A 17,091-nucleotide genomic window follows, 5' to 3' on the forward strand; every position below is an offset into this window, starting at 1 on the left:
GGAAACAAACGAAAGCTCCACTAGAGCCATATGTTAGGATGCCTCCTGGATGCCTCTTCAGGGAGATTCTTCAGGCACGTCCAGCTGGGAGGACCCAAGGGCAGACCCAGAAGATGCTGGAGGGATTACATATCCCATCTGCCCCGGGGATGGGAGATGGAGAGAGGGATATGGAGGCTGTGGCTTGGGAGACCGATGCCTGGGCAGCCTTACTTAGTCTTCTGCCACTGCATCTTGCACCTGGATAAGCAGTGGTAGATTGATGTATGGCCACCTAATTAAACCCTCAACTTTACACCTGGGTGTTTTCCTTTACAACCAAAGTTGTTTATTGCTGGAAACAAAGGAGGTCCACTAGAGCAATTGTTGCTGAGATATAAAGAATAGTTTTACTTGTATAAAAGCATGTGCGATCCACACTGTCTGGCAGTATCTACTTACCTGCTTATTCAGCTTTCCTCTGATGTTTTGGACACCAGTTAGCCATTGGTCATTATGAGGATAAAGGAGAGGTGAATGTGATACTGCTTATAGAGGAGAAATGCTTTGTTGTTGGGATGCTAGCGATCAATGACCTGAGGTGGACAGGTGGGCTGCTGCTGATAAGCCAAACAGGGAGTTCAGCATTGCAGTTGGGAGTAGGGTGGACTGTTTTCCTTGGTTTTGGAGAGATGTGTGTAATAGAGTCATAGTGTAAGAGTTCTGTGGAGAAACAGGATCCGCAGCGAGTCTCTGCTTTATCATAAACTCTAAACATATCCATGTGGATTTTTACCGACATGCTTCTTTGTTCAATTGATCCTCCATGTAATCAGGTCAGGTAGAGATAGACAACAACAGAGAGTACTTTTTAAATCAACAAAGACAATACCCAAGACTCCTCTTGTTCCATGTGTATTGAGAGGCTGAGAGACAGACACAGGGATCCATTGTGTGCGGTTTTGAGGATCTTAATCAAGTGCCACCTGTTTCCTTAAAGCTGTTGTGGATGGTTTGCTTCCTCACTGATGCTCTTTACTGAAACTACAATTAGCTCCATTCTCACCACACTCTGGCTGTGGTTTGGAGAACTGTGCATCTGTCCTGTCTAGGGCGATACCGGTACCGATACCAATACCGTGATTTTGTTACCAGTTCCTAAAAGATACTTTTTTCTATACCAGTTTTAAAAAAGAAAAGAAATGACAACATTACACATTACGGCACAATTTTTTATTATTTATTTCCTCCTACTACGTGAGCCCCGTCTCTGTGCGTAACGTAGTGTTTTTCCTGCGTGTCTTTACAACGTGTAACGTGAGACAGCCAATCTCAAACATTATTAGATCTTGGTAGAAGCATGCTGCATGCTTATTGGCTCCCTGACACTGGTGAGATTTACTCCTTAGGTATTGAAATTGGGTATTAAATGAAGAGGCATTTTTCAATACTCAATACTATAGAGTCAATTCGGTCGATGCCTAAAAAGTATCGAATTCGGTGCCCAGCCCTAGTCCTGTCCCCCTTTACTACACTACTATATTTTATTCCACTATTTAGCTATATATTTTACAAAAAGAAAATGTCTAAACCCTAAAGACTTTCACTGTGATATGAAACCGAGAAGAGCAGAAAACCTAGAATTTCTATTTTTGGCATTTTTGGCATGCTAGTGGCATGGCTTTAGGGATGGCAATGTTGGTCGGTCAGGTGGTTTGTCCACCAATTTGGTCCAGACTGAAATCTCTTCTACAAATATATTGGATATTGGATATATAATGGATTGCCTTGACATTTCTTTAAGACATTCATAATACTCAGAGGATGAATTGATATGACTTCTGTGATCCCCTGACTTTTTCACTAATGCTACCATGATGTTGACATTTCTATTTGTCCAGTACTTAGGTTTATGACCAAACACCTTTTAAAATGAATGGCATTCCCATCAGCCTCAGCTGTGCTTTGTGTTTAGTGCTAATTAGCAAAGGTTAGCATGGTAGCATGCAAAACTAAGATGGCAGTTATAGTAAACATAGAATTTGAAACATTAAAATGTTAACATTTTCACTGCTAGCATTGTTAGCTTAACAGAGCTGCTTCTGTGGATGTATTTTTGTTGCTTGATAAATTACTTGAACAATGTTGATTTAACTTTCTGTTGATTGACTCAACATTTCAACACTAACTTCAGACAAAATCATTATAGATAAGAAATATTTCTATGCTGTATAGCTAGCTTAACCTTAGTTTTTTTTAAATATCAAAGAAGTGTGAAGTAGCCTAGAAATCTAGTGGCCTAGAATCACCCTAGTGGCAGCAAATTTAATTTGTTAGGCCCTCTCCATTGGCTTGCGAGCTGGAAAAACCAAACTCTAGTCAGGCCAATCACATTGTGTATAGAGTCGTTGGGCGGGTTTATGGTTGCTGCTGCTGGGAAGACTTGGATTAAGCTTTTCTTTGAGAAAAGAACAAAGAACGGCACCGAAATCATTCTTAAAAAAGGAAGATGTGTTCTGAGTTTTTCCGACCGGATACGGCAAAAGTTTAATCTATCAACTACCTTCACTACCTTCTTCGTTGCTCTGCCTGGTTGTAGCGCTATCCTATTACGTGCAGAGGGAATTTGAAAGACATCCGTTTATCCCGCCCCTCGGATTGAGCCCTGCCAATGGGGAGTTCCCAGACCCAACATCTTGATGTGGGTCTGGCTTGTCAGGCTAAGTGTGAAGAGCACTGAATTACTAAACATATTAGGATTCTGAATAACTGTTGATCTGTTTCACTTATACAGTTTCCACTGAGAACCTTTCTTTTGAGTACTGACATCCATTTCTTATTGTTTTCAATAGGAAGCACTTTTGATAGTTACTTTGTGTATAGTGTCACAACAGAAGTCATTATCACCTGTACTGCCGATAGGAGGACTCTTTTTCAACACAAGTCTAGATGGGACACAACACTTTTTTGGTACTTTCCAACACAACAAATGAAAGTTTTATGACGTGTTGTAATATATGCAAACGTGACATGTGACACGTGTCCATGTGCATCTTCAGGATAGTTCACAGTTTGTCCCGTCCAGGCAGCTGTATCACTCCTTATCTGACGGTTTGACAAAACATGTTAGTTTGGATAAATTCACATAAGGCAAGGACATGTGCACACACTCTAATGCACACAAATAAACCCACTCCATCCTACTACTACCCCATGCAAACACATAATCCCATCCGCAGGCTGACATACTGAATCAGCACGAGACTTATATAGGTCATTTAAATGTGGTCAGCTAGCAGTGGCAGTGAGGCATGTGTCGCTGTGTGTTAAGGCGAGCAAAGTGGATAAGAGTCGCCGTCTGGGCCGGCACGCAAGGTCCTCTGAGTCCCTCCAGGATACACACATGTTTATTAATCTTGAGGAGGAGTAGGGATTGTGTGTGTGTGTGTTGTGTGTGTTGTGTGTCTTGTGTGTGTGTGGACACTTTGCAAAATAAGGTCGAAGGAAGTCCGTTTTCACTTCAGGGACAGTGTAAGATTGGGGGCTCTGGTTTTGTGTTTATTTAGATTGAGGGTAATGGTTATGTTATAACTTGGGTTCAGGTTTAAAATAAGAATTAGATTTAGGTAAAGATTGAGGTTAACCATGTAGTGATTAGGGTTTATGCAATGGTTGGGAAGAGGAGAATAAGTGTAGAGGTGTAGTGTGTGTGGCATGTCAGGGTGTCTGTGTAAGCATGTCTGTAGGCTTCACATGTCTATTCGTCCTTCCCTCTCGGCTTGTGTGTGTGCTTGCATTTCTTTGTGTGTATATTTATGTACACATGAGTGTGTAGTTGTGACTGTCGAGCCATGAATTAATACCACTGGCTTACATCCATTTAATCTCTCTGAGTCATCCTGGATTTAGGCATGTTTGCAAATACTAGAATAATAGCTTGCCTCTTGCACATGTAGGCAGTGGTAGCATTATAAAATGCAGAATGCAACGGCACAACAGCTGCTAGCAATCGACAACAAGTTCAGCAGCGGCTGTAATTCTTTATCCACGTTGAATTAAAGCTTTAGTGCGTAACTTTTTTTTATATTAATGAACGTCCGTTACATTCAAGCCATTGCCAAATGAGTTACTACAAAGCTAATTAAGAGTTTCAGCCCCACAAACTCTCTCTGTATTTCTCAGTATGGCTATGTTCAGAAGATTGTGTCGTCCGGTGACTTACGCACGCCGAAAATCGAGTGAAGTGAAGCTAATTACCTCTTGGGGTTTTTTTTTTTTTTTTTTTTTTTTTTTTTTTTTGTAAATTGAAAGAAAAAAAGTTGGGAAAAAAGTGGTGTTGCGTCACGGAAGGCTTGTATCATGTGGATGCGCCGGCAGTTTTGTTGTCATTACTTACAATTTCTCATGGGGGAGACAGAAATTATGCACTATAGCTTTAAATACAGGTAGTCAAGCCTGATGTTTGTTTTTTTCCATACAGTAGTAAGGGGCACACCTAAGGATTATTTTGTGTTGAGAGCTTTGTTCCAATACTTGTGCATTGCCTTCGCCAAAATTAAAATTAAATTTTGATAGTGGATCCAACCAAGTAAGCATTAAGTAGCTCAGTGTACATAGGGGGTATGCCACTTCTATATATATGGGCCTTGCTCTTTCAAAAGAAATATCCAAAACAACAGCAGAAAACCTTGAAAGCTAAAATATGCAGTTAAACTATTGTTCATCAAAAGCATAACTAGATAGATATAGTTGTCCTCTGATAGTCAGCCAAAAGACTAAAGACAAAGTGATTCAAGAGCAAAATGCAGTCTTCCCTGGTGCCCATGTTTTAGTAATACTTCACTTACACTGGTACTGTATGAGCACCAGATAACTAACTAGTGTTGAAAGGTCCAGTATTTGTTTTTACATGTTTGTAAGTCAATGTGACCTCTTTTTACAAGCCCTGGTTTTCCTTGAAAGACAGTGGTGTGAACTTAAAATACATAATAATAATTATTTCATAATAATATGAAATGTAACCAAAAAGGAAACATGCTAATAAATTATACTGTAGCACAGGGAATGGTGAGCTCTCCTTTGTCTAAATTCAGTTTTAGGTTGGATCGATTCTCCACTGTGATCGATTAGAACAAGATCCTGAAGAACCTGACATGTTTGGTGTAGTCACAAAAGCTTTTGAGAATCAGATCCTTCTCTTTTCAGAGCAGCAGTGGCTCAACAGTTGTCTGCAGCGGAGAGGGGTAACAACCAGACTCTGATAAATGATGTTCGGGGAGCTTTAACAGCAGCGTGGCTGCGTTGTTTCAACGGTTTTATTAGTACAGCGCGAGACCACCGTGGTATCTTCTTCAACGCGACACAAACACAGTGTGTTCTCGCATTGAGTCCGTTCATCGGCAACCTAACAGCGGAATGTCTGCAGGCTACCATCTGGGTTGAGTAAATGAAAATATTGTGGTTGCTATTGATGGTAGTTTGGCTATTTAAAAATGGCGGGGTTTTGCAGAATGTCCTCTGTTGCGTTTGTGACGATGATACCAAAAAATGTACAAGGTACCATGTACTATCCACAACTTTTGTCAATGGATAAACCAAAAAAGGACGGTACTAAGCGAGTCAAGTTGAGCTGTGCCATGCAGTGGAAAAGCATCATAAGAGTCTACAGCCATATTTCAGCTCTCTGTAGTATATTTAGGACCACCCTTTCTTATTAGAACTGTATTATGGCAGTAAATTAAAATCATGAGTACAAGTAGAATTTATTCTGAAGGGGGGGTGGCCTCTAGCTCACCCAGTGAGAGCGTTCACCCCATGTTGGCTGAGTCCTGCAGCGGTGCGGTTTCGATTCCGACCTGCTGCCCTTTGCTGTGTGTCATGCCCATCTCTCTCCCCCTTTCTTGTCTATCCACTGTCACTCTATAATAAAGGGAAAAGCCCCCAAAAAATTATCTTAAAAAAAGGAAAAGTTAGGGGATCACCGAATTCAAAAGGGTTCACCTCTGGTGACCATGGATATCTGTACCACATTTCATGGTATATGTATATGGTTAACATCTTGACTTTTAGTCTCTTGTATAGGTTAAGCTCAACTATTACCAAGATGTAACTCCATGGACTCTTTTGTTTAGTCCTTCAAACTTGGCCTATGTGTTTGCAGTGTACAAGCAGAGATGACAGTCAAGTGATGTCTTTTGAGTAATTATCTCAAACTTCTCAAAGCTTCTTCAGGGCTACAGAAGACATTATACAACAGTGAGAATTACTTCTCCACCTGGAAACTTGACATTGACTTGTAAAATCTTTCCTTTTTAAAGCATGTTAAACTGGCTAGCTTGGCTAGGGAAGGCTGGTGCCTTGTCATTGAATGAGGCCCATCAAATCTTCCAGTTCTGGCCTACAGTTGACAGATGTGTAAATTATACTTTTCAAGCGGCAAAAGAAAGCCAACAGAATGCAGTACTATTAATGTTCTGTATAACAACTTCTAATGTCACATTTAGGGTTGCTTGAGGCCGGACTAACTCTGAGATGGAGGTCACAACTGTGTTCATAATAAACAGACCAACTTACACACAGAGGATGACACACTAGTTGCACAAGCTGAAACATTATAATTCCAGACACACTCTCATACAGACACCATATAGAAGTTATGGTGTCAGTGTAATTGACAGAACGAGAACAATGGTTTTATTGTGTGGCACATAGCATGAGGGCTTCATTAGTCAGAAAGGAGGCAATTGCTTGCTGCTGCATCCTGTTAGCCAGCACAGCCACTGGCCTACATTACTCAATTAAGAGGAAATCCAGCAATCATCTGAGTCTCATTTTTTTTTCCTTTCTTTTTTTCTATTGAATAGTGGTTGAACAAATGATCACAAGGAGGGCTGGGTATCGCCAATGATTTCCCGAATCGATTCGATTATGTTTACGGTTTCGATTTGATATCAATTAGGTAGGACTTTCGCCGACACAAGGTGACTGAGCTGAGTAAAGGGCACTGTGAGGGTTGCAGTTGAGTTTCGCCGACAAAAGGTGACGACGATCCTACGACGACGACAGTTACGTTTAGGCACTAAAACGTTTACTTCAGATTTTAAAAAAAGATTGTGGTTTAGGTAAAAACACCAGTCTCTTTGAGTTTAGTATGATGCTTTCCTGTTAACTTCTCCTAGCCCTTCACGTGATGCCCTTAAACATCCATGGTGAAAAAGGCATGTATTAAAAAATCCATTTCGGGATTTTATTAATGGATATCAGATCACTCAAGCAGAGATCGATTTCAATTGGAAAATTATTTTAACACAACCCTAATCGCAAGCCCTCTTCTTTCAAATTTAAGTGTGGCGTCTCTAACTTTTCTTTCTCTTGCCCTGCTCAGGAGTGGATATCCTGAAGCTGGTGGCGGCCCATGTGGGCAACCAGTGGATAGACATCTATCAGTCGCTGGCCAACGCCACGGAGAGGGAGGTGGCTGCCTTCTCTAATGGCTACTCGTCAGAACACGAGCGAGCGTACGCCGCGCTGCAGCACTGGACCATCCGGGACAGTGACGCCAACCTGGCCAAGTTGATCAACGCCCTGCACCGACAGCGCCGCATCGACGTGGTGGAGAAGATCCGCTGTGTCATGGAGGACAACCCACAGGTAGGCTGGATGGATGGTGTGGGCGAGACATTCAACTCCTGATTTGGTCCTGTTTTGAACCAGGATTATTTAGAATATAGCAGGAAAATACTTCAGACCTCTTCAGCTCTGTCGACATCACTGGCACACGCTGTAGTACACACTGTTCTTTGCATCTCTATCCCACTGAAATCTAATCTGTGAGGAAAGCTGTCTGGTGTGTCCCATTGGAGCCGGTCCCTGTGGTTTAGCTGCATTCCTCACATTAAAGCAACAGTTCACATTGGGAGAATGATTTGATGTTAAAGCATTACTTACACTCACTGTTGCAGCCTCTCTCTGCATGCTACAGAATTTTGGAAAATGTTTTTTGGGATAAGTGAGTTAGTGAGGGAGGAAGTGGTGTGACTTTTTGTCTGAGGCCAGAGTGAATTTCCAAAGAGGTACTATGCAGGGGCGATTTCAGGATTTTTTTAAGTAGGGTGGCACAGAGGGGACCAATAGTCAGTCGGGGGGAAGGAGGGATGGGGTGGTATTCTGAATACAGCATAGAAAATCTGCTTAGAAATATGGGAAATATTGGATAGGATAGAACAACACAATTTAATTTTGCTAAATAAAACATCACATTCTTTATTAGTTTCACTTGTTTTCATTTTCCATAAATTGCATATTAGAATTTATACCATGGTCTGGGTAAATACTCGATTCTGATTGGCTGCAGGGTGTCCATAAAGAAGCGTTATAGGACACCTACTAACGGAGTTCCATTGAAACTGACAGTTTACTGTTCTAAATGAATGCCCTACTTTAAAACATTAGCAGCATTAACCCTTACACAGTACACATTTTCTATAAGCTCAGTCTGACACTTTTTTTTAAAAACAATCCCAGTGCTGGTTCCATGGCATCAGAATTTTGGATAGTCTTCATGGAAACATTAATTGGTCAGGTGACAAGGGCTGGGAAAATTGTCAGAACAGGCAGTCAAGTGACAGACTCTGATCCAATGGATATCACAATTGTCAGATTGACGGCACTCTAGCCCAATGGAATGGGGTGGGGCAATCCTATTTCAGGTAGTGCCCCCTTCTAGCCCCACCCCTGGTACTGTGACATCAGCAGCTGAGGTCAGCAGAAAGTGGGCAGTGGGCAGCAGAAAGCAAACTTAATGGCACACTACATGGCAGCACAATGGGACATTTTTGTACCTGTTTATTGTGTTATTAGTCTGTTGATTGATATAAATAACAATTGAAAAAGAAGTTGAAAACGAAAAAGTTGTAGAAGTAGTAGTGTACATGTCATTTTTTTTTTAACACATTATGGATATATATTGTGATGTAGAATATTTTCTGGAAAATCATGAATGTTTGTTTTGGCTAGTCCAGCAAATCAAATATCTGACAAATCAAGGTACTTCATTGCATTGATGCCAAAATATGAAAATTGAATGCTACCACAAAAGTAGCCTGATAATCTGACTGAATTCAGCCTGACATTGTGTCAGTCGAGTTAAAAATTCTCACATTGATCAAAGAAAGATAGCGTCACATGTGATGTCATTGATACAGTTTGCTTCCCATTAATCGTTTAATTTCATATCAAAGAAAGGCAGTGTTCACCTTATTTGTTTTTAATGTTGTATTCTGACGTAATGTTTTTACAACTAAGAGCCTCGAGAGCCTGAAAAACGTCCACATAAGTCGTTTGTTCAAGCAGCAATTAATTTACGTTTATAGTGACGGCGCCCTCTAGTGGCCGCACACACACACACACACACACACACACACACACACACACACACACACACACACACACACACACACACACACACGTACACAAACAGAAAACCTTAAACAGAGCAAACATGGGACACCCAGAACCCTTCATCACCATTCACTTTCCTCCTGCTTAGTCTTTCCAGTGATTTGTGTCAAATGAGTGCCCTTGACTGCACTCTCAGCGGTCAGCGCTGCACAGTTACAGCCTTGTTCTGGTTTTAAAGACACACCCGTCGTCTCCGTGTCTCAGCTACTTAGTCATCTATTGTAATTTGGCCTTTCATCACAGCTTAATAATGAGCAGATCATCTCCGGCTATAGTTTTCTGTCTGTCTTACTGGATTGATCGCGGATAAGATAGCAGATAATGAAATTGTTTGGTAAGAGATAGGCATGGTGATTATGGAGAATTCATTGTGTTGAAGGGACCACAGGAAGTTGGAGCAGTTCTGTTTGAACAATTTAAGGATGGTATTCATCCTTAACCTGATTTAAGACGGATACACTTTATGGCCAGAAGTACGTGGACAGCCTGTTCACGCCATTTTGTGTACTTGGGGTTTGAGGCAGCCGTGACAGCAACATTGGTATTGTTTTCGTGTGTGTGTGTGTGTGTGTTTGTGTGTGTGTGTGTGTGCGAGCGTGTGTGCGTGCGTGCATGTGTGTCTCATCATGGCAAAACATGTGGCCCTGGAGACACATACCGTAGTCGGAACTACCACAGAGGTGGTTTTGAACACTTAGCCAGATGTTTATATGTTTGTCTATTGGTCTGTCTGTGGAGAGATTTTGTCAGCGATAGCGTCACTCCCGGTGCAGGATGCAGTCACAAAACTTTGCAGGTGTGTAGTCGAGATCAAAATGAAGGCCGAGTTCCAAGATGGGTGCATGAATGTATAACAAGAACTGGATACAGCATTCGAGGTGAAGCCCCGTTCATTCTTATGGGAGTTGCTCAGAAGCACATGAGGCCATCATGAAGTCAAAAAATACCCGGATGATCAGGACTGCTTCTGCACTGTGCGGCCTGAAGAGCGGGTGCACTAGAGACCTCTGCCGGCCGAGCCGGCTACTTCCGGTGTAGTGCTCCGCTAACTTGAATGGAGATTAAATGATTTTAATCACCGTCTCTTCTAGACTTTCAAATGTTATCTCAGAATGGATCAAATTCAGATAGTGAATAGTTTTCCGGGGTTGTGACGTCAAAAAATTTATTCACTGATAAGGTAGTATTTTGAGCCAGAAGCATACGTGCAGCAGATTAACTGCATTGACACTGTATGTTCAATTGCTTAAAGCCCACACTTCCTGAGGGTATGTGGGCAACTGTGGCAAAGGCAAAATGCCCAAATGCCATAAATGACGTTCAAGTACAGACTGCAGTATCGACTGCACGTACCAATTTAAGACTGTTTAGTACCGTCCCATAGGGGTGGAAATCACCAGAGGCCTGCGATAGACGTCATCCTGATACTTATGTCACAATACGATATTATTGTGATTTTTAAACATATTTCAATAATTTTTCCAATTTCAAATGTTTTAATTTCAAATTTCCCCAAAGGAAACTTTGTCAACAACTGTTTTATCTGAAAGATAAACATAGGGCAGGCTCGGGGATGGCAGCAGGGGCAGAACAGCAGAGTCCACTGCAGAGGTGTAATCACAAATGGATTTTATTTTTGGATTTAATTTTTTTGGACATGGGGTTGGGCATCGGGGTAATTGATCAACCGCTAACTCTCCATCCATTCATAAATAATTTATGTGAATTATTGCATGTCAATACATCGGTTACATAACAGCAATATATGACATTGATGTTAAAACACATTCACTATATCGATGGCATTCCCATCGGAACAACTGAGTGTCAGCTGCCTGATGGTGTTTCTATTTTGTCTCTGCTGCTGTATGCGAGTTGCCGACAGAGTGATGGATGTTACTCCTTTTCTCTTCACTCTTCGTGTACTACTGTTACAGTAGCTGCTGTAGTGTGTGGTGTGTGTGTGTGTGTGTGTGTGTGTGTGTGTGTGTGTGTGTGTGTGTGTGTGTGTGTGTGTGTGTGTGTGTGTGACCATAAGTTATATTTTGCACTTAGAAAGCAACACAATATATTGTAAATAATTGACAGGAATTTGACTAATCTTATTTTCTATCTACAATTAACACTGTGACTCGAGATTATTGTAAAAAAAAACATGCATTGTTTATTCATTTATTAAATTCATGTTTAATAGTTTCTCTGCCTGCTTGCTTTTTTGGCCCGGGCATCTTTATGTACAAACAAGTGATTAAAGAGCAGCCATGCTGTTTCATTTCGATAAGTCTCCTGAGTGTGGCTAATGAATGCATCATGTTAGAGACTGCAGCAGACGGAGCCGCTGTCCTAGGGGCGGAGGGAAAAAATTATGAATTAGCAAAGGGGAAAGATGGCGATTTTTTTGCTGTTCTGTCTTTTTTGTTAATCAACACAAAGCAGAGTCATGTTCATCTGTGCACGTCCTTCTGGAAATTTGATTTGCGGGGTATTTTGGCGACGGTAATGTAATTAGTGTTGTAAGTTAGCAGTGTACTTAATTAACCATGACCCAGGGTGAGTCTGATGAAAACTGCTGTGTCTGCCTCGCATTGCACGGCGCTGTAAAGGAATGATCTCCGAGTTTAAGTTATGTTCTGCCTCTGTTTATAAGTGATTGTAGGCTACAGCTCACAACAACTTATTACTATATAGTGTCTGGCTTATATCCGGCAATCATGTAGCTAAGCAGGAAAAGAGTAAGCCCCCATTATAAAGTGTTTGCTGTAGCGTCTGCGTGGACGTGCAGGTTACCTTCCCCAAACAGGCCCCTCAAACACAGACACACATACATACATACAGTTAAGTCTCGGCTTTATTAGATAGATGTTTACATTTGAAAACTATCAGAATCAGCAGGAGGTTAGCAGAGTCGAGCAGGAGACTGGCAAGTTGATTTACCTATCCTGATGTTGGACTCATAGCCACATGCTATCACTGTCCAACATTAACCACATATAGTATTAAGTGTAAAGTCACTCTTTTGGCAAGGAGTGGAGGGTTTGACAAGAGGGGCAAGTAGAGTATGTCTTCTAGACCCACAGCCCACTCTGAAGCCTGGCATCACCACTCAGCTAGGGTGCGTTAATGTCTTACATGAGTTTACCTGAAACCTAAAACAACAAGTCTGTAATGTAAATTCTGTTTCTCTTTACCGTTGTCTTTTCCCATAGAACTGGGCTGATTAAAGTTAACCTAACTGATGTTACGCTGAGGTCCACTGGAACAAGCGCTATGTTAGCTAATGTCAGCTATCGTAGCTAATGTAAGGCTCTATGTAAAAAAACAATGGCAGAGAGACTTACTTGCGGTTTGGGAGTTCCAGGTGAAGAAAGACGTTGCCGTGGATGTACGGTAAAGCCAAAGGCTACTGCGATCAACCTGTCAGAGTGTGCACGCCGACGCGGGGCTATTCCATAGGGCTTTCCACTGTTCTTTAATGCTGGTTCTTATTCTACTGCATGTAGCGTCAGACTAGAACACTTGTAGGCGTATATATGCTGCCCCGTAAGGTCTGGAAATGTGCATCCCCATTACCTGGGTACTGTAGAAAAACGATTACTGTCACGTTTTCAGTATTTTGGAATCAACTTGGTACTGGCGTATCAGTTCCTGTGGCATCCTTACTAAAGGCTGCCTCCGGTTAGCTTTTTCCTCGTCAGGGGGATTGGCACATCTGGGTGATGTCGTCAAAGGTGCGTTAGCATGTTCAATGTGTTTGCAACTCCGACACACTCTTTATACACCAACTCTCTCTCCGTTGCCGTTGTAGCCGACCCGGAACCCACAGGAAAGTCATCTAGCCCTGTGTTTAATTTGCGCTTGTCATTGTGCGACTGGCACGCCAATCAGCATGTTGTGCTTACCTCAGAAAATGTTGCTAACGGCGTACAGCTAAACATTTTATGGGCGAAACTCACATTTGAACTTTGGTTCTGCATTATGTGCATCGAACTACATATCATGTATTCTGCTTGCGGCTGCGTGCACTGTACTGTAACCTCTGTACCATAATGGTTCAGCACAAATACATGAGCCATTACAGCTCTAAACGGGAGCAAACGTTACTGCATTACATTTTAAAAAGGATTGGGTATATGCAATATGATGATGATAATGTTATGTGATGAACATTTAAATTAAAGAACACCTTTACACTACGAAATAAAGTACAGTAACATGTCAATGTATACAGACTAATTGGCCAACATCAGGGCATTGAACCGCACCACCAAGCCCTTACATACAAACAAACAATTAAACAAAAATGGCCAACACCTAACTAAAAGTAGAAGCATAAGTAAATTGAGTCACTGCCAAAGATAATTTTGGGACCCGGGTAGATTTTTCTCATCTTTATACTTTTTCTCTGCGAAGGGAATGCACAAAAAACTACAACACACAGTAGTCATTATCCCCCTGCCACAATGATGCACAATCAAGTGCAATTTCCCTTCCATAAAGAGCCCCATAAGATGATAAAATAAAACCACATCCATTACTTTCTGCAGAAAAACACAACATTTCTTCCCAGAAACTGCTTTGATTCTATTAAAGGTAATTACCTTTAATAGAATCAACTAAGTTTGTTTGTTTGTAAGTGTATCTGACATTAAGTATGCTTTAATGCAGTCTGGGAGCAGGCTTATACATTAATGATGTACTTTAAATGTCAAAGATGACTAGTGGTAAAGGCTGAATGTACTTGACATTGCACTGTAGCTGGTTATATGCGAGGCTCAGGCTTCAAGTAAATGCTTTTGTGTCCAAACAACTAGGCCTGGCAAACTCGATTCCTTTTAAAGATATGGGTTATTCTGATTCACTAACTAAACTGATCCGGGTTGTGCGAGTCACTTGAGTCAGTATTGATCTATAGGTGAGCTTGTAATGTTTCGGACTGTCTGCTCGACCTAATTGCATTTTAATATACTACATTTATACACCAAACCTACAGTAGGCCTAGCTAGGCTACGTGCAGAACAATGTATGTTATTTCAGAAGTGAAAGATTGGCTTTTGTTGTTGATTTGCTTTAACCTGAGCTCGAGGAGAGACTTAATTCGCTCATCTGAATCAGATCCACTCATGACGACGTAGCCGGCTGATTGACTGACTCCCACGAGAACTCACGAGAGAGAACTCTGAGTCTGCGAGTTGGGAAGTTCCTATAACCTGTCTCGGACTGTCTCTCTGCTCACTCAGTCGCTTGAGTTGACTTGTGGAGTTGTTGTTGCCTACGAAATTGTAAGTTATAAAGCTTTTGGCAGCTAAGATGGCTAGGACTATTAGTAGCTAATGTTGCAAGAGGTTTGTGTGTGGCGCTGTTATCATTTTAGATTGAATTGTAGTAGGACTCAACTGAACCGGGTTAACGATACTAGAGACTCGCAACTCGTGAGTTCATTTAAAGAGTCGGGTTAAAGATCCGAGTGAATCACGACTCAAACAGGTTTACAAACAACAGCAAACCGAACCAATTAGGTGAGGAACTACTGGAAGCTGCAGGCGTGGTTTAGGACAGCGAATGTTCGTTTAAAAAATGGCATGATAGACCGATGGTTCATCTGATCACCTGCCAGGTATTTTTTGAAAGGGCCTGCCCTTTTCTTTTCAACAGAAAAATGCCTTAAAGCTGCTTTGTAAAACTCATAACTAACTAACTTTTATAAGCTGCCATACTGAAAAAAAACTGAGCTTTTAGGAAGACACAAGTGGATACAGTTGTGAAGAATCAGCAGGAACAATGGAAAGACACTAAGCTAACGTTATGCCCAACGTTACATTTGCACATACATTTTGTCACCAAATCATATATCCAAATATCAGTTTTAGGCTAACTATATATCTGTTAGTTAAGCTAAAGCATTTCGACAGTATTCAACTACTTACAATGGGATGTGAATAAATCAGAAAGCTATAGTAGTATGTTTGCAAGTGCTTTATGTTACATGGCTAAGCTAACCTGGGCTCGTAAGAACAAACAACCACAGCTACTTAAGGCTAACCTAGCTCGTAACATTAATTATATTGTCTCAGCTCCTGCGTGTTTTTGCATTTAACATGAGAATGAGACCTGAGCTGGCCTGGATGACGTATACTTTCCTACCTAGGAGGGGTTGCGCTGTGTTAAACTGACTCACCCAGCCACCATGTCGGTTTGTGTTTCAGAGCCGGGCCTGCTAGTGTTGTTCATTATCAACAGCCTGCTTGCATGCTCCGAGCAGCTCTTAGCGTCTCTTGTTGCCTTCCCCACCAGCCTTCTCTTTTGTGTGTAGTTCAGGTTTTAAAAGGTGTATTTACAAAAGTTGTGTTGTGGGAATACAAGAAAACGTCTATTTAATCAGTCTTTCTCTCCAGTAGTGTTTTTCGTGTGGTGTCGGGGCTTTCCAGCTTCAGCCTGAAGCGTCCTGCTTCCATCTTCCTCCTTCAGGAATCAATCTCATCAAACTCCGTTGAATCTCTGCATGAATCTCCCACACACCCTTAGCTTGCTAACACATAGCCAACATTAGCTTCCCAACAGCTAACTTGTCCTCACTGGTTGCTAAAGTAATCATTTGACATGCTTAAATCGGATGTTTTTAGCTAGCTACATGCACTTTGTTAGCGTTTTAGCCGTTAGTGGCGCCAGTTGTTCTACCGTCCAGTGGGCGTGGCTTTCAGAGTACGACCGACGCAATGCGCTCTGTCTCTATGACGGCTTCTCAGATGGTTCTGTTTATCAAACCATCTGGCGTGTCAGGTTAGATTTGTACCATCACATCATAGGCTTTTTTTTAACAGTGGGGTTGGTGCTGTGCTCTACTTTACAGATTGAGTAATTACAGCCGAGTGAGATTAGTTGCTGTAACATTTTTGATCCAATTAATCAAAATATCCCCTGTGTGTGTGTGTGTGTGTGTGTGTGTGTGTGTGTGTGTGTGTGTGTGTGTGTGTGTGTGTCTGTCCTCTGTGCCCTTCTGCAGCAATCTGCTAACTCTGCCAGTGAGGCTAGCTGGCTCGGGCTGTATGTGTGTGTCAAATTGTGTTGGGCTGTGTGTGTGTGTGTGTGTGTGTGTGTGTGTGTGTTGTGTGTGTTTGTGTGTGTGTGTGTGTGTGTCTGTGTCTAAGTCCCTGTCCCCAGCAGGGCCGTGTGTTGTGCTGACAGGAATAGTCAGCAACTCATCCTGATCCTTTTCTCACACACACACACACACACACACACACACACACACACCACACCACACACACACACACCCACACACACACACACACACACACACACACACACGCAACACACACACACACACACACACACACCACACACCCGCCTAGGAGCTTTCTGGAACAGCAGTACTGTTCTTCCTCGCAGTGACCCATGTGCTCCAGCTCCGGTCCTAAGCAGCTCCGCTCTGAACTTTCAAGGCTGCCAGCGTGAAACAACGATTCCATGTGGTTTGAGACAGAGTGGCAGACATACGCAAACTGCTCAACTTGGGTGGGCAGAAGGGACAGAGCTTTAGTTTGTGTACTGACAGTGTGATCTATTGTATGGCAATGATTGCAGCGTTATAACGTAAATGTCAGGAACATTATGTAAAAGGTTCAGGTAAAGGTTCCCCTTGTCTCGCATTGCCAG

General features: G+C 41.9%; 1 protein-coding gene across 1 annotated transcript in view; it reads left to right on the forward strand.

The window, feature by feature from the left end:
- Positions 1 to 17,091, forward strand: part of tnfrsf21 (tumor necrosis factor receptor superfamily, member 21) — a 57,681-nt gene that overhangs the window by 30,650 nt on the left and 9,940 nt on the right. The window contains exon 4 of the mRNA XM_039782174.1: positions 7,364 to 7,629. Within this exon, the coding sequence (XP_039638108.1) occupies positions 7,364 to 7,629 (266 nt within the window). The remainder of the gene's footprint in view (positions 1 to 7,363; positions 7,630 to 17,091) is intronic.

This window comes from Perca fluviatilis, chromosome 18 (assembly GCF_010015445.1).
Source record: "Perca fluviatilis chromosome 18, GENO_Pfluv_1.0, whole genome shotgun sequence".
NCBI classification, from domain to species: Eukaryota; Metazoa; Chordata; class Actinopteri; order Perciformes; family Percidae; genus Perca; species Perca fluviatilis.